Raw genomic sequence first — 23,553 nt, forward strand, 5'->3', positions numbered from 1 at the left:
CATTTATCATATCCAAACCTGTTTTTTTTTAAGAGGAGGTACCTTCCTCACACTACCTTTGTTTGTTTTGGAATCAAGTAAGAAAATGTATTTGAAATCTGTTTCAAAATCAAAAGCTTACTGATGCTAACTTAAGTAACTAGTCCAGCAAAAGGGAGTCGACACTGTTGGTGAGCCACTGCAGATGCCTAAGGTGTCAGTCAGGAAAAGGCACCAAGGTAAATGCCTTCGCTTTACCTTTTTTTTTTTTTTTGGCAACAGAGTCTCCCTCTGTTGCCCAGGCTAGAGTGCCGTGGCGTCAGCCTAGCTCACAGCAACCTCAGACTCCTGGGCTTAAGCAATCCTCCTGCCTCAGCCTCCCGAGTAGCTGGGACTATAGGCATGCACCACCATGCCTGGCTAATTTTTTTTATATGTTTTTAGTTGTCCGGCTAATTTCTTTCTATTTTTAGTAGAGATGGGGTCTCGCTCTTGCTCAGGCTGGTCTCGAACTCCTGAGCTAGAGCGATCCTCCCACCTCAGCATCCCAGAGTGCTAGGATTACAGGCGTGAGCCACCGTGCCCGGCCTATCTACTTTTTTAATTAAAAAAGAGTCAACCTTTTCATTTTGAAGTAATTCTGGGCAGGCAAAAAGTACAAAGAATTCCCATATACCCTTCAGATTCCCGGAATGGAATGCCTTACTTAACCCCAGTATAATTAGCAAGACCAGGAAATTAACAACGATACAATGTTATTATCTAATTCACAGACCTTATTCAAATTTTGCCAGTTATCCTCCTAATGTCTAGGATCTAACCTGGGACCACATGACCAATTTAGCACCTGTCATATGTCCTCCATTTTCTTTCATCTGTCATAGTTCCTCAGTCTTCCCGTCTTTTTTGAGGTTTTTGAAGGATACTGGGCAGTTATTTTGTAGAATGTCCTCTGCTTAAAGTTTATCTGATATTCCCTCATGACTAAGTTTAGATTGTGCACTTTTCTCAAGAACACCACAGAAATGATGCTGTATCCTCAGTGCGAAGGGCCTGCACGTTTGAATTTTACTGCTTTAGTACTTTCTATTGCTTCATTAAGATCGTACCCCTCAAGATTCCAAACGGTGTTCAGCTCACGGAATCAGCGGACATGGCAGAGGAAAGACTGATGAGATCCTCGATAAGGCTGTCAGTTCCAATCCTGGGAAGCCTTTAAGGACCGTGTCATCTCTTCATCCCCAAATCTTAGCACAGGGCCTGACACATAATAAGTGTTTAGGGTTTGTTGAAAGAATAAATTATTAGTACATTCACTTCATTACCCCAGATATCCAAGAGAATAGAATCTGAAAGCCATGAAATCAGAACTTCTGGATTTACCTTCCTGGGCTGCTGGGGCCACGCCGCCTCTCATCATTCCCACAATACGGGATATGGACGTCCCAAAGGTCCTTGCTTCACAAACAGGTAGGCCTACTTCCTACTGTTGCTTCATTTTTACCATTTTTTCTCCACAGAAGAAAAAAAGACACTTGATTATCTGCTTTAGGAAGCACGCACTGTGTGGCACGGGATCTGGCAGCCTGGAAAGCTTTCTAGAACAACAAGCAGTAACTGTTTTATAGGTTTGTGCTAATGCATTACAATGGAAACTGAATACTGTTTCTTACCATTGACACGTCACCTCAAGATGCTTGGTCACAGGACCCATACAAATGAAGAATTAAACGGCCCTATTCAAAAACAATGCCACCTATAGTTGGGATTGTACACGAATTATGAAAAACTCTTTGCTCAGCAGAGTAGAAATATTCTACGATTTTTCAGAATTTATTAAGAGCCTAATCTAGGTGGAGGATCTATCTTCAAAGTTAAGAATCTTATAATCCTGTATGTTTGTGCATGTAGAGATAAATAGACATATAAACCAAAATCAGAATGAAATTAGACCTAGATGGAGGTACTAGCTTATCCTGCAAAAATACAAGGGAAAGGCACTTAATTCTGTTTTGGGGGAGGGAGTAACATTTGAAAGCATTTTTTTGGATGGGCATTTTAGGCTTAGAGAACACCATGAATAGGAGGCAGCAAGTGCATTCAGTAAAATCCTAAGCCATCATTAAAAAATGACATTTACGAGTTTTATAAATACAGAAAATGCTTACGTAATGTTTAGTAAAAAAAAACGTAGGATGAAAGATACAAACTATGGAAAAACAAGAAACAAAAATAATGTGTTTGCAAGGGAGGGGAAAAAAAAGAAAAACACAATGAAATGTTTTTAGGTATTTCATCTGGGTGGCTAATCAAAGAATTTTTCTCCTTTCTACTTTTCTGTATTGTTCCAAAATTTTCTGAGTATCATGTCTTACTTCTGCAAGACATAAACACAACTTAGAAAGAAAAAAGAATGCAGATGGACTATTAAGAAATAGCAAGACGATCAGTACAGCCGGACACAGTGTAAAACTGATATTGTGACATCAAGCTAGAAAGGCAGATTGCACTGGTTGATGGAGGGCTCTGGATGTCACACTGAGGAGTGTGACCTTGATTTCCAGGTAGTGGGGAGCTAATGTAGTTGCCTAGAACTGCCGCTCAGCATCATTCATTTCTGAAGCCAATCCTCACCAAGGCAGGGGGAACATTTATAATATAATACAATGTTGTCCCTCCTAGCAGATCAGTTCTTGAATTAGTCTTCCTAGCAAAAGTTACAGCTTTCACCCTAATGTACTCTGCCTTTGCCTAACCAAAATGACTGGCCCCTCATCTGGATTCCTGCTTATTTCTGTAAAGAAAATTGTCCTCCGAGCTGTATACTCTGAGCCCTCTCCACTTTGGGAAATACGGCTTTGCTGCTAAGCCTGCACAGGGAAAGCCACAAACAGTTTCAGGCAGGGGTCAGGTCCCACAGCATATCTCAGATACAAAATTGAAACATCACAGAAGGATCCACCTGTCCTGCCTAGACTGTAGGGAAGAAATTTGATCTTGCTGGCCTTGACCTCAAAAGTAGCAAGATGTGTAAAAGAGAAGTCCTGAGCATATTCTTGAGATTAAATCATTTTAGGGAAGGAAGGCTCAGATATGGTAAGACAAGAACCCAGGTGGAAATACCTGGAACAAAGTATAACTATCTCAGGCTTCATAAACTAAAATGTACTTAAGCTTATTTTCTCTGTCAGTTTCTATTTTAAGACTCTTTGTTAGGCCGGGCGCGGTGGCTCACACCTGTAATCCTAGCACTCCGGGAGGCCGAAGCGGGTGGATCGCTTGAGGTCAGGAGTTCGAGAACAGCCTGAGCAAGAGCGAGACCCCGTCTCTACTAAAAAAATAGAAAGAAATTATCTGGCCAACTAAAAATATATATAGAAAAAATTAGCCGGGCATGGTGGCGCATGCCTGTAGTCCCAGCTACTCGGGAGGCTGAGGCAGTAGGATCGCTTAAGCCCAGGAGTTTGAGGTTGCTGTGAGCTAGGCTGATGCCACGGCACTCACTCTAGCCGGGCAACAGAGCAAGACTCTGCCTCAAAAAAAAAAAAAAAAAAAAAAAGACTCTTTGTTAATTTCTGTGAGTTCCAAATAATAAAGAGAAAACCATACATTCCTAGATTCCAGGGACACAGAGCTTTGCTGGCATGTGACTTTATCCATGATCACATAACAGCTGGAGAACTGAGGCAGAGAAAATAGATGTTTTTGGTTACCCAAGACCAGTCACTTGCCAGGGAAGTAAGCAGACGCTCAAAGGACAAATCAATGAGTGGTATGTGTAACATCGTAAAACGGGGAATCACAGAGCACCAGCTGGGCAGGAAAGCAAGAACCATCCAGAAAGAGCTGAAAGAAGAACTGGGAGGTGGATGGAGGGCTTGGAAATAACACTTTTAGGGTGAAAAACAGATTTTATGTAAGTGGGAGAGTCATCAAAATATGAAACCATGGTCCGGAGAGAGAAGCTCAGGCTTGGGGATTCAGAGGTGAACCATTTCCAGCTGATTCTAGGGTCTATAGAGTAGGTGCCCAAGGGGGCATCTGCAGTGAAGTGAGGATGGAACGTGTTGAAAGAGAAGAAAAACCCACGTTGGCCAGGATGACATCAGGGGATGAGGAGCAGAGGAAAATGTCTCTAAGAATAAGAGGCAGTAGCATCCTGGAGGTCAGGAGTGATTAAAACAAGGATGAGAAGAGGATGCAATAAACAGAAAATCTAGATGAAGGCAATTAAATGACAGTGGGGAATGACACCTGGAAATGGCCATGAGGCTCAAAGAAATGTCACCCTCACTTCCCAGTTCTGAAATACACAAGAGGATGACTGGCTCCCACAATGCCCCTTTGGTTACTTCCTTAAAATCTGGGCTAAACACATTATAAATAATCTGAGAATTTCTGAATTATAAAAGCAGAGATGCTTTTTTTTTTTTTTTTGGCCTAACACACGGATTAATACTAATAATTTGTTGTACTGGCAAAGGGGCCTTAGAGAAGGGGAGGGGAGGAGGAGAGAAGACAGCCTCATAATTTCATGCACTTTTGATAGGAATGAAAATCTGTACAGGTTGAGTATCCCTCATTTCAAATGCCTGGGACCAGAAGTGTGTCATATTTCAGATTCTAGAGTATTTACATATACACAGTGAGATATCTTGGGGATGGGACCCGAGTCTAAACGTGAAAGTCACTTGTATTTCATATATACCTTACACACATAGCCTGAAGGTAATTGTATACAATGTTTTTAATTATTTTGTGCACAAAACAAAGTTTTAACTGTGTTTTGACTGCGACCCCTCATGTGAGGTCAGGTGTGGAATTCTCCACTTGTGGCATCCTATCAGTGCTCAAAAAGTTTCAGATTTTGGAGCACTTCAGATTTTGGATTTTCAGATTTCGGATTTTCAACCTGGATAACGTTTCCAGAGCGCAATTTGAAAAAATTCTATCAAGGGACACAAACATACGCTGTTCTTTGATCTAGCAATTCTATTCCTTTGAACTTATACTAAAATTATTAAAGACGTACATAAAGACTTTTGTACACAGAAATTCATAAAAATATTTCAACACTGTAAACTTGAAAATAACCTAAAGTTATCAAGAAACAAGGGAACAGTTAAAAAATTAGGTGCAATCACGTGATAGACTACTATGCTGCCTTTAAATATATTTTCGAATTATTTATGAAATAATAAATGCTATACAAAACACTAAATTTTGTATTATTTTTGTTCTTCTGAATTGTTTTAAAATATAGTGTATTAATAGAAAATTTGAGGTACAGTAGGCCCAACAGACCAGGAGACAACTGCCACTGAAAAAACAGATTGTTACTCCCAGTTCCCAAGTGGGGGTGGCCCCAAGGGGAAGCTCGGGGTTGGTCAGAGAGCAGAGTGAGAGACAGAGCCATGGGCAAAAGCTCTGATTGTACTTTCTGCAGGAGCAGGCAAGGCAGGCTAAGCAAGCTTAGGGTTGGTGAGTTAGAATAATTTCAGCAGACTCTGGGGCACGGGTCTGTCTCTAGCCTGTCGTGTACCTAGCCCTGGGGTGATGAGGGCAGGTGGACAGTTGCTCAGACCGCAAGAGCCTAACAAAAGAGGTGGTTGGGTTGTGGGCTCTGGATTGATTGGTTTGTATTTGAAAAGTACATTCAAGGGCGAGTTGTTTACTATCTCTAGGAATTGGCTAACCCTGAGGCGGACAGTCCCCTCTAGGTGCAGCAAGGCTCTAGATGTCAAAAGCATCAGAATACAGAAAATAAAAAACATGGTTAATTAATACAGTTATATATATTTATATGCATACATTTATGTATTTATATTTACATAAATACGTTTATATAATATATATAAATAATTTGGAGACAGGGTCTCGCTCTGATGCCTGGGCTAGAGTGCAGTGGTGTCATCATAGCTCATACAATCTCAAACTCCTGGGCTCAAGCAATCCCCCTCCCTCAGCCTCCTGAATAGCTAGGACTACATGCATGTGCCACTTCACCTGGCTGATTTTTCCATTTTTTTGTAGAGTCGGGGTCTCGCTCTTGCTCAGGCTGGAATTTACCAATTTTTTTCTACAACTAACACATAGTACTTTTTTAGCTCAGAAAAAAATAAACATAACAAAAAGTTTTCTTGTATTATTTACAACCTTGGGCATTTCTTTCAAAGGATAAATTTATATCATTATTCAAAGAATCATGTATGCAGTCCTTCTTATATTGTTTTTTAAACTCAAAGAACAACTACGGACTGCTGATGCCATGAACTTTGTGTTGCTAAAGATATAAGAACATACTGAGTCACTTCCATGGAACATCTTTGTGCTTTCCTGAACAGAAGCAACAGGGGGTTTCTAATGCAATGCAAAAGATTCCAGACTGACCCTTGTCCTATACTGGAGTGAAAACGAGGGAAAAGCCTTCCACAAGCATTACCTGCTTAGAGAAGATTCCCTTTGTGGGTGAGGAGTAACTGTACTGATTTCAGAAAGTGGCAGCTATACATTTTTGACCAAATCTGCATGCCACACTGGACTGAAAGCATCAGTTAGGTGCCATGTCTAATGCTTTTAAAATAACTGTGGCATCAGAGAGTCCATCAAAAGCTGTTGCTGGTGGCAGGGAATAGCCCATAGTCTGTCAAAGGCACCTGCTTTTTCACCAGGACTGACTAAGTAGAGCCTGACAACCTGTACTGATTTGAGGACTTTTCTAAAGGAAGAAACTTCCTGACTGTATGGACTTCATAAAATATCTACCAGTCAGGACTCCTAGCCCAAGCTCAAGCCCCTGCCACAATGAGAACACCGCAAACCACCTCCACTGACCACAGATTGAAGGGCAATAATGTGACACCAGGTACAGCAAGAGCATTCTCGTCCAGCTGTCCCCCTAACTTACTGTGTGGCTCTAGGTAAGTTGTTTACACTGTCTGTGGTCACTTCTCCATTTACAAAACAGAGGTCATAATACATAGCAGCACTACCTCATAGAGCTTCCATAAGAAAACAGATAAATGTCAAAGTGTTTTGGAATCTATGATGCTGGACAGATACTCAGTAGTACATTAATTATTTATGTGAAGTGAGTATAGTGGGCTTCTGGCCAGCTACAAGATCCAACAGACACCACTATGCATTTCCACCCTCACATAAACGGTCAGACTGACGGAGCTAGATTAAATCAGAAATATAGCGCCAGATTATTCAGATTCCCACATGAAACTCCTCACATAATTAGTGAAACATAAATTTCTCCCACCTCTTCTGAAGAAGGCAATATGAGACATGAATCAATAATCAGACACATAATTCAAAAGTGTGGTCACTGCTGTGAGTTAAAAATAGTGTCCTATGAGAATATTCCACATGCAAGCCACTGACAGTGAAATTATTGCACAAGAGCTTAGGTTATTTCATTCCATTGCTTGAAATCCAACTGTGGCTCCCCACTGAGTTTAAGATGGCATGAAATACCAGGTCTTGAAGAGCCCAGTACAGCCTGCCCATCACCCTCATCCTCTGCTGCCCTCTTACTCTTAACCCAGGCAATGGCCTCAGTGCACTACTTGATGTCCTCAATCATCTCATGACCCCCCGTGGCTCTGCTTCTCTGGGCATGCTCCTCTCTTGCCTGGAATGCCCTGTTCCCAAATTAGGCTAACACGAACTTAACTGTCAGACAAAGTCAGATGTTGTCTCCTATAAGAAATCTTTTTTAATCACTGTCCCCAAAAGCCAACACCTGCCACCCAACTGGGTGCCTTCTACATGTGATGGTAGTGCTTTGTAATTGATGCCATCATTGAGTTCACCCCACTTCACTATAATTCTCTCTTTACTAATCAGAATAACAACCCACACCACACATTTGTCCCAAATTTTTCTCTCTCCTAAACCAAACCCTGTGGTTCTTTCAAACATGACTCATAGGATACCTTATCACCAACCTAATTGCTCTCTTCTGGCCATATTTTTTTTAAAAATCCTTTGATGTGAAGTGCAAGTGAAATGTAACAACCAGGTGTCTAGTTTACAGAGAGGAGGTTGTTGATAGTGTTCTGAAAATTACACTGTCATCATTTATGGGACTGCAGTAGCTTTTATTTATTAGGCTTTCACTTTATACTGTTGATCATTCATTCACATAATTTTAGAATTGAAATCGACATTACAGATGGTCTAATATAATTCCCTCTTTTTCCAAAAGAGTTCCATGGTTAAGTCACTTGCCTTTTATCACTCGACCAGATAATCATGGTAGAGGAACTACTGTGTAGGTCTCCTGCCTTCCAAACTGGGCTTTGCTCAGCTTAACCCAAATCCGTCTTTTCTACAGGCTGTTGGTAAAGCCAAACCTGTACCATTTCATGTGTCTTCATTTTATTTTATACTTAAGTGCTGGCCTTTTTTTTTGCTGTTAAGTTTAATCTTCTTTGGTATCACTTCTAACAATATCTTTTGGATTAAGATTATATCTAACTCCTCCCTACACCTTCCCAAAATACGCCAAATGCAAAAGTGGCCAGCAGGACATTTACATCTTCAAACCAAATGACTGGCTGTCGTGTTGAGGCCAAAGAGAGAACAGCAGGGAATTTACTCACTGTGGCCAAATGCAGCATAGGCAAAGTGAGAGCCCAAGGCAGAGTTATAAAGCACAGTAAAAGGCTGACACTAAGGAAGAGATGTGAATGGTTGGAATGGACTCATACAATCACTTGGCAGGTGGGAAAACTGAACTAGTTTGGATTGGGAAAAGCAGTCTGAGAGTAAGACTGTGAACAATGCCAGGGTGTCAGAGAGCCCAGGGATTAAGCTTGCTAGCGGCATGGATTATGTTGGGCCTTGTGACTTAAAATGAGCCAGAGGGGATCATATGACACATCCCTCCTACCTGTAAGGAAGGGCCAGGAATTTCCCAGGCTTGGTCAGAACAAAGACACATATATTACAGAGCATATTTGTGGTAAAATGTGGATCTGCTTATGTCGCTCACACTGGAATGTGTACTACATATGGCCTTAAAAATCAGCAGGTGCCCTGGATCTCTTTCACAATATATGCTAAGTTCTTCCTCTCTCAGCACAAGGGCATGGCATTCAGGGTGAAACACAAAGCAACTGTATGGGTGTGAATGGGAGAAGCTGGAGGCAGAAAGAAATGACATTTAAGACCTCTAAACCCCTAGAGTAAACTCAAAACCAGTTCTCCAGTTTGCAACACAACCTGGTGGAAAGGATACAGTAGGTGAAGAATTAGTAAGCCTATTCCCCTATTTGGATGGTCACCTGGCAAATGGTACTTGTCAGCTGTGGTCCTATAATGTCCTGTAGGTCACTCAATTAGTAAATATTCATCAAGCACCTACTATAAACAAAATGCTGCACTAGGGGCTGGGAATACAACGGTGACAAAAGAAAGAGACTGCTCATTTTCATGAGACTTAAAATCTAATGGGACATCTGTGTATCTTGGAATTCTACCAGGTATTAACCAAAGGCTTTAGTGCCACTGGTGGTGTGGGGAAATGAAAGAGAAGGCCCAAATTATTGAGACATGGTATGGTTTATGCATATCAGTAAAGAAAATCTATTGCATAATCTTGAAGCTTTGGGGTTCATGGCCATTGTTAACTTGCCTGTGTGACAATCAATGCCAAGGATGTTATTAGAGTGTTTGATTTACCTCTTGCCTGACTATTGTCTTAGTCTGTTTAGTGTTACAATAACAGAATACCTGAGACTGGGTAATTTATAAAGAAAAAAGATTTTCTTGGCTCATGACTCTAATGGCTGGGAAGTTCAAGATCGGGTATCTGGATCTGGTGAGACCTCAGACAGTTTCTGTTCGTGGTGGAAGGCAGAGGGGAGCCAGCCATGTGCAGAGATCACATGGCAAGAGCAGAAGTAAGAGAGGGCAGGAGGTGCCAGGCTCCTCTTAACCAACAGCTCTCAAGGAAACTAATAGAGTGAGAACTGACCTCTAAGAAAGGGCGTTAATCTATTCATGAGAGATCTGCCCTCATGACCCAAATACTTCCCATTAGGCCCCACCTCCAACACTGGGGATCAAATTTCAACACGAGGTTTGACGAGGACAAACATCCAAACCACAGCAACTACACACCTGTCTTTTGAATTTGAAGAATCTTAAAATGTATCTTTAAAAACCATCACACTAACTGGAGCCATAGTCTGACAATAGCCACATAACCAAAGGAGAAGTCAGAACCACGGTAAAGTGTGGAAGCAAAACTTTGAAAACAAAAGTTTAATCGTCACATTCAAGAGATGAGATAAAGTGAAAATAGTGAGAAGGTAAATCAAAGTTTATAAGCCAGAAAGAAAGTTTACATGCCGGGGATTTTAGACTGAATTAGATTTGGACAAACATTTCAGAAGAAGGACAAAAACAGTCATCGAGTCCAATAGACTATAATAGTTCGCAAGTTCATTTGTTCCCACATTGTTTCTCATCTGATGGAGTAGGAAAGTGAAGGATTTTCTTGGCTAATTTTTTATTTGATTCAATTGTAATTATTACCTTTTAAATATATGATTTTATATGGAAAAAAATAAACTAGTTTCACTCTTAAAGATAAAAAGCTACTATAAAATATTTGGAGAAAACCCTAAAAATATATCTGGTTTTCTTAATTTGCAAAAAAAGGAGGGAAAAGGAACAGAGGTAATTATCTTGTCCAATTCACTCACCTTACAGCTCAGGAAACTGAGGTTTGGAGAGGTAAAATAATATGCTCAGCTGTGTATTACACACTGCAGTTTAAATAAAAGAAAAAAAAAACCTAGAACCTAAATACCAAAGCCTCTTTTGGAAAAGCTGAAAAGGAACAAAAGTCACGCAGAATGATTTTCAGTGTCACTGCAGAATCCAGTCCTCTCTCCCACCAGCTTTTAGCAAGCAGGGTGGGGGGGGGCAAATTTGGGGGGAGGCAGCTGTAGTACTGCATGGATATATCAAGGAAAGCTACAAACATAGTATGTCTGGATTTCAGCAAGACGTTTTTCAAAGATGGAGAGTGTGGGCTACTTTAAGCCCTTCGTGATAGCCTTGAGAAAAAAATGGAGCTGGATTAAGAAGAGACTAAGGACCAAGGCAGGAATACCAGTTAGGAAACCAACCACTGCAGGGAATGGGAATGACCAGGAGAATGACAAAAATGGAAATGAAGTCACTATCACAGCTGGGACCACAGCTGCTGACAACCCACCCCCACCACCACTGCTACAAATAAAATAATCTTACTGAATCCTGACATGCAGGCAGTAAACCCTTTACACATCCTATTTTATATAATCCTCACAACAATCCTCTGGCATTTACTGTCCCAGTTAGCATATGAGGAAAGTGAGGCTCAGAAATAAAATAACTTTGCTGTGTCAACTTGGCTAGGCTACAGTTCTGAGTTATTCAGTCAAATACTACCCTAGGTGTTGCCGTGAAGGGATTCTGTAGATGTGATTAAAGTCCATAATCAGTTGACCTTAAGAAAGGGAAATTATCCTTGATAATCCGGGTGGGCCTGATTTTATCAGTTGAAAGGCCTCTTCCCTGAAATAAAAGACATTCCACCAGTGAACAGCAGTTTCAGCCTGTGCCAGGGTGTTCCCACCTGCCTTTACTGACAGTCTGCCCCGGGGATTCCAGACTTGCCTAGCCAGCCCCCACAGTTGCATAAGCTGATTCCTTGCAATTACTCTCTTAATACACATCTCCTACTGGTTCTGCTCCTCTGGTTGAACCCCGACTAATACACGTGCCAAACATCACACAATTATTCAGTCAAAGAGCTCAGATTCTCTCAAAGCCTAAGTAGGCCAGTGTTCCATACTCCCTACCAACAGATCAGTTTTAGGTCCCGGCACTTCACAGAAACGCCCCCACATCCAAATGCCTTGCAGGCATCGACGGAATGCAACCCAGGGAAAGGGTAAAAGGATAAAAGCTCTGCAGACCTGGGTTCAAACCCTGATTCTGCAACCTTAACCTTAGGCAACGTGCCTCAGTTTCCTCATCTGAAACACAGATTAATGATAGTACTTACCTTATAGAGTTGCTGCAGATTCAATGAATGACACCATCTAAAGCATTTAGAACACTGAGCACAGAGTAAACACTCAATAAAGATTAAATATTACTAACTACTCAGAAAACCAAAGAATGAGAAGGATACATGCTAAGCTTCTGAAATAGGGCAAAGAAGGGGTAGAAACGCCCATGATGACTATAAGGAAATCGGAGTCATGGGAAACCACTCAGTTGTGATGCAGAATATAATGAGTGATGTAAGCACTGAAGAATGTTTCCCTGACTAGGACCATTCCAGAAAAGGCCAACATTTCATAGGCATTATACCTAATCCAGGGATGGATGAAAGCAAGAAACCACAGTTCATCAGAATTTCACTTCCACATCGAAACAGAAAAGTCCCTTAACTTGTTCCAGGCCTGATTGATCCCCATGAAAAAGAAGAATGCAGGGTTTAACATTTTCAACATCAGCAGATTTTTCCAAAAGGGACAAAAACATATTTAGACTTGGATGGTCTACGCCCATACCATTGTTATACATGGGCAAATACAGCCCCCCAAAATACAATTCTTGCAGGTTATGAGTAAACGGAAGACACGATGCATGCCATTGTCATGATTAATGTTAATTAGGCACGTTGGGTACGCCAAATTCTACACAGAGCCTGTAAAAGGGACATGGTTCCTGACAATTGGTAACAGCAAGAAAAGACACCTTAGGTTTAACTTTGGGGAAAAGAATACATCAGTGTTCATAAAAATATTTGTGTATCTTGTTACTGAATGGTGATTATACTATTATAGGAGGAGGAAAGAGACTTTTAAAAAAGGCAGCATAACACTGCAACAGGCAAATGTTAAAATTTTACAAAATGAAATACAACATGGATTTTGAAAGCAATAAATCCCAAAGTGACAATTATGGCTTTAATACTATGTAGGCATAACATGCCATAGTAACAATGATGATCAGAATCTAATGCTGGTTTCATGCTCTTCCTAGACAAATAGCTAACAAAAATTATTTCTAAACCTTCCAATAAATAAATTGCCCTAGGTGCCTTCTAAAACTTGATGTGTGAATTTGAACATCCCTCTCAAATCAGGCAGTTTTGCTTATGACCATGTGTCCCAGGGGTAGGTATGATTATTGTTGAAAGGAAATGATAAGCCAAAAGTGCTAGCATTTCAAGGTGAAAACTAAAGAAAAGGAGAATTGTCCTAAAGAAGCCACTAGCATCATGATGCATGGAAAATTGGGTTGGGTCTCTCTTTTCTAGGTCAGTGCGGTTGCCTGGGTAACTCACTGTAGAAGAGACGGCCTATCTGGAATGCAATATTCTTTGTGTCCACAGTAGAGTAAGCATAGCCTACCTTTGGGTACCACGTAAACCAGAGAAGAAATATAATTCTCCAACCAGGGAGATGGTAACCGTTCAGGGAGCAAACGTAGAGCTGAGATCGTGTTCAATATTTCATCAAAACTTTTCTCTAGATCTTTGACAAAACAATTTTGACAATCTTTGATTCCTTTAAACATCTACTGATACCTTCTCTATCAAGTATGCAATTTCAATCCCATCTACCATAAACTGATCTTTTAAAATATGTATTTCTATAAAATATACTTATAGATGGGGACCTTCTAGGCACAACAATATATTCTCCCTCTATTCTGTTCTCCTAATAAAAAAAAAAATGAAGATGTATTTTGATGTATACAGAACTTCTGTTTATAAGTACCTTTTAAGCCAGAGCTCTTCTGTACTGTATTGGAATTAAAATAAGAAGAACATCTCATGTCACCACACTTATGTGCTTCCGTGAGTGCTCTTTTCCCATGAGGAGCATGTTCTGACATGCAGGGCTATGGATTCCCTGTTGTTTATAAACTTCCATTGGGTGTTTGTATCTGCAGTCAAGGCTAAGGGTCTTCACCTTTATCCCATGGAACTGCCTGGGAAGGGTCTATGAGCGCGGCACATTTTTCCCCAAGAATATGCCTGGAACACATGCCCACATCGAGGGCACAAGAGTGACAGAGTCAGAGGGAAAACACAAGTCACTGTGTTGAAGGGATGTGGAAAGTACAGACACCTGCTTCCCAACAGGCTGTACTAGGAATAAATGAAATAGTACCTGTGGTGCTTTCCAGAAGAAAGAATGAAGTGGATTTGAAGTTGTAAGTAGCTGCCTTTTCAGGAAAGAAAAGAGGATGAAAGAAAGAAAGGGCCCGGACGGTCTTAGAGTGAAGGCTATGACCTGAGAGCCAATTTATCCGGCAGGAACCAGGACCTCTGCTTTCCGGCTTTCCTACCGATCAGAAATATGCCATCGTTAGCCTTCAAGGTGATTCAGAAGCTCTGTTGCCCACCTGGAGCCAAAAGAAGATGCAAGTACCTTTCCTTCTGAACGGCAGGAAAATCACCTGCTTGCAAGACAGGCTTTCTGTGTAAAGTGTCCATGCTGCGTCAGACCTGGAAGGGGAAGCCAACACATCACTAACAATACAACTTTGGGAGGCCAATTCTTCCCTTTTCAGCTTTCCTAACCAAAGCCAGAGGATACCAGCATCAGTTCTTCCAAGTGCGTCACTGGTGAGTTTTCCATTTCTATGCCTATCTGTCCCCAGAGACCCTCTTCTTCCCTGCTTCTCCAATAGTTATCTTTCCATCAAGACTAAAAGAGCACCTCCTCAGAAAGCCACCTGTGATTCCCCTCCTTCATGAACTGGATACAACGTCTCCCGACTTTGGGAGACGAGGCTAACTCTTGGCAGTTAGCCTACATATTGTACCATGTTCCACCCTGTACTACAAATTTTTTGGCTGCATTTCTCACCCAGCTTAACAGATTTTGTAAGCTCTTTAACCCCTTCTCTTGCTTTGTCCATCTTTCCATCTCTGTTTGCTTAGCAAATAGTAAGTATGTATCTAATGGATCCTTTCTGAATGAACCAACCCTGTCCACACCTTAAACAAACTATCACCCATTCAAAATCTACAAACCTTTATTAAGCACTTAATAGGTGCAAGGAACTGGAGATTGTAAAGATGAGTAAGAACCAACCCTGCCCTCCTAGGAATGTGCAACTTAAGGGTGGAGCTAAGAAACCTACAAAAAAAACTTGTGGCAAACAGGCACAAATGTTGTCATGGACACACCTGGACACAGTGTGAAAATAGGGGGCCAGAATCATTTCAATTTGGCAGGGGAAGGTTCCAGGAAGATTTCATGAGGAAACGGGGAAAAATCATGTGCTGAAGGCCAGAGTTCACTAAACAGTTCGTAATCATTATCTCATTTAGCTACCACAAAAACCCTCGAAATTAGGTATTTTTACCCTCATTTTACAGAGAAGAAAATGAAGGCTCAGAGAAGTTAAATAATTTGGCTAAGGTCACACAGCCGATAAATAGTGAAACTGGAAATCACATGCCCAGCAGCCTGATTCCAAAACTCATGCTGGTTTTCCTATACCAGATCTCCTCCGCCAAGACATACAAAAGAAATGACACCTGTACTCAGCCCTTCAAGCCTGATTAGTAAGATTATACAGGCCATCTGGGGCAAGGGCAGGGGCATTCCAGGAACAGCCAACAGCTGGAGCAAAGACCTGGGGGTGGAAAAGTATAAACCATATTGGGGAAAGGTAGATCCCCTCACATAACCGAGTATGGGATGTACTGGGGGGACAAGGTGGAGGTGTTTTGGGAAGAGAAGGCTAGGAGATGATTTTCTACTTTCCCGGCCATATGCTTACAAAATATGATAAAGTTTATTTCTTATCTACTTAAAAATGCATGAAATAGTGTAAGTAAAACATTCTGGGGGCTGGTCGCCGTGGCTCACACCTGTAATCCTAGCACTCTGGGAGGCTGAGGTAGGAAGTTTGCTTGGGCTCAGGAGTTTGAGACCAGCCTGATCAAGTGTGAGACCCCCTCTCTACTAAAAGCAGAAAAAATTAGCCGGGCATGGTGGCATGCACCTGTTGTCCCAGCAACTCAGAAGGCTGAGGCAGGAGGATCGCTTGAGCTTAGGAGTTTGAGGTTGCTGTGAGCTAGGCTGATGCTACGGCACTCACTCTAGCCCAGGCAACAGAGGGAGACTCTGTCTCAAAAAAAGCAAAAAACAAAAACAACCATTGTGAACGTAAGTTATTGTTTTATGGCAATACTCTTAACCTTCAATTCTAAATATCCTTTAATGCAAACCATGGAGTGGAAGAATGATTCTCTCTACATTTCCCTTTCCTTTAGACTTCTTTGTTTTTAATCTCTCTGTAAAGACACTATCTAGAGATTTAAACTGTAAGATTCAAGACTAGAGAAACTAAACACCAATAATTGACTTACATAAACGGCAAATTTCCTATCATGCCAACCAACATTTAAGTATTTCCAGATGAAAATTTTAATATTATACAATTGGACTGATTTTAAAAAGTTAAAAATATTTTAAGTTAAAAATTGGGTGGATAAATGAGGTATTATAACCTAATGCGATATAAACAGGATGTATCAGGGACCAGTAAATGTGACAGCACCCAAGTAAGAGAAGAAAACAAGGTGGGAGGCATGCATAGCTAAGCGTTTTCTAAATTATCAGTAAATACCTAGAAATACTAGGCTACTACAGAGAATATATTCCACCTGTGGTCCCAGCTCACAGCCTCCTGCCGCTGGGAAGGAGAAGCACTGGGGAAGGCAGGGGGCTCCAGAGTGCTGGGATGTTGAGAACCAGGGGAGCCACTCCAGGTAGCAAACTTGTGAAAACCAGGACAGGAAATCACTGTCTCAGAAAACAAGCAGATGTCGCAAGGACCCTCACCTCCTGCTAGGCACCTGCCACATTCTGAGTTGATGATGCTGATACTGACTAACGACCCAGATCCCGAGCACCTGAGTAACTCAGCTGTCACCGTGGAAAAGTGGAGGTCTTCAATCAAACGAGACAACTGAAATTAGGGCTACCAGAATGTAATGTTATTAGCTCATTTGTGATTTCCTGACCATTGCATAAAGGAAGAGATTTCAAAAGGTTGCTATGACCGATGTGCACAGCACAAAACGACATCGTGTTTTTTAGAAATAGGAAAAAAGTAAAGTGAAATCACTATATTATCTTTACTACTATTTTGGCGTTCCCTATATATTTTAATCATTAATTTTTTATTTGTTTTCCCTGGAGTCAATCACTGATGGGGTGGCAGTCCCTACCCTCCCTTCCTCCCATCTCCTTCTTTCTCCTCCCTCCTCTCTCACTCCTTCTCCCCTCCCTTCTCTCTTTCCCTTTCTCTTCCCTCCCCCTTAAATCTGTGAAAAGTAATTAGCCCATCCTGGTTTATCTTGAGTAATGAATTTCTGGCTGAAATCTTGCCTTAGGCTCCAGGCCATGAAACAAGAGCTTATGCAAAGTTGATTGGGCGATGACTTGATTTCTCAGTAACAAAAATGAATGTAAGCCACTATAATTGCAGAACTACACCAAGAAGAGCTGGATCTGATAATGCCACAGGTGGAACTGTGGGATGGTAAGAAAAGGCAAGGTGAGAAAGCCGCCCCAGAGATGCCTACGCTGAAGCCCATCTCTGGCAGTCAGTCTTGAAAATGTGTTCCTCCCTCAAGAAGGCCCTCTCCCTAACTCCAAAGATTCTGGAATCATTTACCCGGAGGACGCCCAGTCACTTGGCAGCATGCTCAATCTCAGTGTTTACCATAAGTCTGTGAAAAACGTAAGCGAGCAGGCAATTATGTTCAGCGCCAGCTAGTTGTTGGTGGCCACCTTCAAAACCAGCTCTAAGTTGTTTTTTTTTTTTTTTTAACAGTGTAAGGCATACTATGAGTTCCCCCCACCCCACACCACTACCATCAGTTTTAGATTTTTACTTTTACCATGAGGCCCTAATGTCAAACTGCCTAGGAAAAAGAATCATCAGAGGTTTTGTGTAAGAAGTACATTGCCCTGTAGTCTGCTATAGAAGCCTGTTTTTGTTTTCCCTTTGGGACTAGGGAAAAGTAGTAAAATACATATATTTTTAACCACTCCTTAAAGGGGTGTCTGGAAGTGAGTACCCTTGTTCATTAGCATTACCAGGTCAGATGGAAAGAAAGGAGAGTAGCATGGGCAAGAACCACAGATCTTAATTCCAGTTCTGTCACTTGCTGGCTGTGTAACTGGGCCAGCCTCAGTTTTCTCATCTGTGAAATGGAGACAGTACCACCTACATTATAAGGCTGCTGTAAACTAAAAAAGGCACCTCTTGTGAAATGCCTGGGACATAGTATGTCCTCAATACATGTTGGCTCTCCCAGCCCCCACAGAAACATTGCTGTCCTTAACTAAGAAAAATTAATTTTGATCATTCCCAACTTCACATTAGGTATTCAGCTAAATAGCAATAAACTATTTATCTAAAAGCTTGCCATAAATCCATAAGACTTACCTGGGAAAAGCTGCCTTTTGAATTAGGAGGTGCATTTTCTCTTTTTTCAGAAAAGTCCACATATTCTCTCAGTTGGCCAATTTTAATTCACATGGGACAACACTTTCATAATGGGCTAGACATGACTCATTAATTTCACAAAGCAAACTGGAGCTGTAAATTACTTAGGGAGCACTTACTATTTCCCAAGGACTGGGCTAAACATTTTATATGCATTTATATCTCATTTGATCCTAAAGCAGATGCTATATCTGTCCCCATTTTACAGATGAGGAAACTAAGGGGAAGGAATTTTAAATAACCCGCGTGACACAGTCTGTAAAGGGCCGAGTGCAGTCACAAGCCAGAGCAGAGAGGGCGTCTGAGCTTAGCACTACATACACCATCTTCTCTTTCCAACAAAGGGTTTACCTAAGACTACAAATACTCAAATGAAAGGATTTTTGAGATTTCCTCGTGATCTAAATTCGCACAGCTGTATTAGAATTCCGAAAGCCATCTTCTTTCATTGCCTTATTTCAAAGGAGACTCTACAACCCTATCACCATATTCCAAAAGGAATCAACTGCTTCCCTGAACTTTTCTGCCAGTCGTCCTTTAGGTATCTGGTTTTCTCGTCTTCCTGCCTGCTACTTGTCTTAAATAACAGCTATTTTATAATCATCCCATAATTGTGCGTCGTGGTCGCAATGGTCCCATGTAAGAAACCACAGACTATCGCCAGTGAGCACCAGGGAGAAGAAAAAGGCATAGCACAAATTCCAACTCGACTCACAAAAATTCCTCAAAAATATCAAATAAAACACGCTAACTCCACTGAGGGCTTTGGGGAAGCTGCCAAGGTGGCAGACTGCCGCCTGTCGCTGACGGAGGGCTGTCATTCCGGAGTGCGGGACGCGCGACGGACCTGCCCGCACGCGCCCACCTGTCCGCCCACGACGGGGCGGTTTTTGGAGCGGGGAATGGAAGCGGGTGTTTCCAATTCACAGGGGATGGGCTCGGAGAAAGAACCCGAGCTCCTTCCACGGCTGATGACAACTGTTTCATACAAAAGAAAGAAAAACACCTAAGAAGTCCACGCAGCAGGGCGTGCGGACGCCGCGGTGGGCGGAGGGAGGCCGCTCACCGGCGCAGGCCGGGTGTCCCCTCGCCCGCCCACGCGCGCAGCCCTGGGAGCCCGCGGCGCCCCCGGCTTCCCCGACCGGCTCCCCGGGAGGACGCGCCGCACCTGCGCCCCAAGGGACGTCCTCGTTTCCAGCCCCCTGGAGGTGATGCGGGGCCCGGGGGGACGGCGCGGGCCCTCCTCCCACCGCACGGCGCGCAGACCTGGCGTCGCGGGGCCGGCCCTTGCTCCCGAGCCCGGGCCGGGGCGGGGTGTCCCCCGCAGGTCATGCGCCCCGCGCCCACCTGGAGCCGGCCCGCCGCCCGCAACTCACCTCCCGCCGCAGCCTCCTCTTCCGCCGCCATCGCAGGAGCCACCCGGCCGGCTCCGCAGCCCCGGGGCCGGCAGCATGGAGGAGCCCTGGGCGCCCCTCCCCCGGCCCAGGCGGCGGCCCCGGAGCGGGGCCGCGGGGACCCGCGGGGCTGTCTCCGGCGCAGCGGCGGCCGCCACCGCAGCCCCCGGGCGCGCAGACTCGGCCGTCCCGCCGCGCGGCCGGCCGCGGCCACCGAGCACGCGGACTGGGGCGCGCCCGCCCGCCGCCTGCGCGCCGCGGGGCCCCGGCGGGAGAACGGGACTCGGCGCGGGGCGGAGCCACAGCGGGCACCGCCCCGCCTACCCCGCCGGGGAGGGCAGAGGCCAAGCGCGGAAAGCCGGCTTGAGGCTTTCTAGAAACTGGCCTGTTGAAAACAGGCTTCCGTGTTCACGTTAAGTCTTTTTGTCTGAGCGTTTCGGAGAGTGGAGTTGCAGCCCGTTGCGGGGAAAGGCAAAGGATGAATGAGGATCGATGCATGGTGGGGTAGCAGAGGGCGCGGGGTGGGGTGTCGTGCTGGAAGAGCGACTTCCACGGGCCCTGCCATGTTCTGCTTTGAGAAGGGCTTAGCTGCAAAGACGGGGATGTAGGTGACAAGAGAGAGGGTCACCGAGGAAGTCGGTTTGCCTGCTGGAACAGTTGCGTAAACCCAGAAGCTAGATCCTTTGGGGACCACTTGATGGCCCTACAGCCTATGACGACGTTTCTAGAATACGTTGGTTCAGTCCCCTCCCACCGGTCCCTAGACTGATTCTTTGGTTACAGTGTGCCTAGGAGAGGAAGTAGAAGGGAGCTGCAGAGAAAACACTGAAGCTTTGCATCAACCAGCCTAAATCCAATAATTTTCCTACAAGGAGTCAGTTACAGCGTCCTAACTAGCTGCTTATGCGCCTCGAGGGCAGTGCTTAGAGCCACTGTCAGAGTCTGGGGCGGGGCGGGGCGGAGTGTGCGCCCAAGCAGAAGTAGGCAGGACAGGAAAAAACTTGCAGCCTTAAGTGGGGACTGGGACTTTATACAGCTAGAGGTAGAAAGAGCTGCTAAAAGCTGTGCTGCCCTAAATGACACACACCAAGACACATCCTTCATCAAAACCATTCTTGAAACATCTCACTCCTACCTTTGACTTGGAACTTCACCCCAAATGATACCAACACCAATTTCTGCTGGCCGCTCAGAAAGAGCAGTCCCATAGAGGGCTTCCTGAACGTGTTCAAACGCTGGCTTTCCAGACAAGCGTACACTGTTCTCAGATGGTTTACCAAGTGGAAAGGGGGGTAGAATCTATTAGACCTGGGCCTGTGTTAAACACTACCTTGATGGTGAAGCAGAATTGCTAGGGCCCTGGTTAAAATGTACGATACTGCTCTACACATCTTGCTTACAGTGCATTTTCCCCTTTATCGTCTCAGTGAGCCTCAAAACAACCTCTTAATTCCTGTCTTATCAGTACGGAAACAGAGGTTCAGAGATGATGAGTATTTTGGCCAGAATCACTCAGTCCATAGTAGAAGCAAGACCATGAAAAGTCAGGCCTCCTTCTTAGGCGTTCATATGGTGGTGTGCAGTAAGCTTGCCTGTGAATCATTGCACTCCTCATTTCTTAGAAACGATGATTCACTTCCACCAAAAGCCTGAAAGCAAGAAAAGAGGGATCCAGCATCTAAAATACGAAGGCAGAAAGCACAATGCAAAAACACGGCAGAGCCGTGGGATTCCATGGGGCAAATCACTCTCATTGTGTAGGATGTGTTACCCTATTGTTCAGGTTCAAACCCTAGTTGCTATTTTTTTTCTTTTTATGTTCAGGCGCTTTATTAAGACATGTTTTTGTTTTGTTTTGTTTTTTTAAATACTTAACATACTCCCAAGGATGAGGCAGAGGCAGAGGGCCACACAATATCTTGCCAGATGGCTAGGAAAGTAATCTCTTATTTCCAGCCAGTGATTTTCTCATATTTTATCCTTGGGGAAAATGTGAGAAAAGTGATTTGAAACCTGATTTGCAGAATGCATGGTACAGTTCCTTCTGGTCAACACCATTCTCCTGCCAAAAGCCCAGAAGCAGCCTTGCTCTCCAGGAATCATTGCCTACCCTTGAGTGAAATTAGTTTGTTCATTAATTTTGTTTCACTGCCAGGTACTCAGGCAAGCACAGTACTATTTTCAAGGTGGGACAAAGATTCTTTTGCCCACCCAGAATTAGGAACCACTGCCTCACAAACTAGAAACTCCTATCCTTTTCAGCCTCCTGCTGAGATTGTAACAATATAATTTAGTTTGGGGGTTCTCTTCGGGCCACTTAGATATTTTATTTGATCCAGGACAAAAAAAAAATCCACCTGCTTCAGAGTGTAGTTAAATTAAAGATACTTTTTCCAAAGATGCATAAAAATAAATGACAACTACCCATTATTGAGTTCCTCAGTGACTAGGGAAAATAAATTAATATTTAAAATTACCCTTTCTCCTCCCCTACCTCCAGCATCCCATGGAGGGTGAATCCTGGGGAAGATGCTTGGACTTGCTGAGCAGACTGATGAGTGGAACTGCAGTTTGGAGAAACAAGGAAGCCAAAAGACCCCTATGTGTTTAGAGGGAGAGATAGACCTATGGTGGGCTTCTGGCATAGGAAAATTCAGCTTGAGCTTGGCCATTAAAAGGGGGAAAAGCAGAGAAGGTAATTGCAGGAGAGTGTACCCATGGGAGAGAAGGAGAGAGAGAAAGGGAGAGGCAGCCATAGTGAGTGGAAATTTGAGATCTTTTAAAAGGGTATTTAGGGAGCTTCATTGTATAATGCAAACCCTCTTATTTTCCTGGAAAATAACAACTTCAGCAAAAACTACATCCTTTCAATACTTTTGGAGTTTTGTTTATGTTTTTATTAAAGGTGAAAACATTTTGAGATTGGCTTTAGGTGGAAAGTAGGGCTGCCCACAAAATGCAGTCATTTAATTCATTTGTTCACAAATATTTATTGAGCACCTACTATGTGCCAGACATTGCTGTAAGCACTCACTTTTGTACTTTACCTACTATACCTCAGTTACTTTATATAGATGGTCTCACAATAACCAATGAGCAGGTATTATTTTCTTTTCCCCTTAGCTCAGTAGTTCCCAAAGTTCAATGTGAATGAGAACATGTAGAATTTTAGACCCACCCCCAAAGAGTCTGATTTAGTAGGATTGGAGTGAGACAATCTAAGTCCTTATTTCAAATAAACACTTTAGTTGATTTCAAAACAGCTGCTAAGTACTCTACTTTAGGAAATACTGTTTTAACTTGTCAAAAATGAATTTTCTTAAGGCTAGGTTGTTGCAGGGAATATGCACACACTTTGTGTGTTAAGGAGGGTGGGGTGGGCAGTATTTCCACTAGCCAAAGGACAGGAGTAGCAACACAGCAAAATTTCAAGAAAACTACAGGGAGAAACAAAACTTAGGTCAAGAAGGAGGGGATCGTTTTGCAGATATCTCTCGATATGTGGAGTTACTGCTTTGTTATTTTTCCCTCGGCTGTGTGTGTGTGTGTGTGTGTGTGTGTGTGTGTAAATGTCAAAAGTTGAACTAATATTTACTCTTGCAGGTTTTGGACACTC

General features: G+C 43.1%; 1 protein-coding gene across 4 annotated transcripts in view; it reads right to left on the bottom strand.

Moving 5' to 3' along the window:
- Positions 1-20,090, bottom strand: part of ARNTL2 (aryl hydrocarbon receptor nuclear translocator like 2) — a 77,961-nt gene extending 57,871 nt beyond the window's left edge. For 3 of the 4 annotated variants that reach the window (XM_045554148.1, XM_045554147.1, XM_045554146.1), the window contains exon 1: positions 19,920-19,977. In XM_045554148.1, coding sequence (XP_045410104.1) covers positions 19,920-19,950 — 31 coding nt within the window. In that variant the 5' untranslated portion in view covers positions 19,951-19,977. Of the gene's footprint in view, positions 1-19,919 lie in introns of all 4 variants that reach the window. The other variant, XM_045554149.1, reaches the window with a different exon arrangement.
- Between the last annotated feature and the right edge of the window lie 3,463 nt (positions 20,091-23,553).

This window comes from Lemur catta, chromosome 6 (genome assembly GCF_020740605.2).
Source record: "Lemur catta isolate mLemCat1 chromosome 6, mLemCat1.pri, whole genome shotgun sequence".
Classification (NCBI taxonomy): Eukaryota; Metazoa; Chordata; class Mammalia; order Primates; family Lemuridae; genus Lemur; species Lemur catta.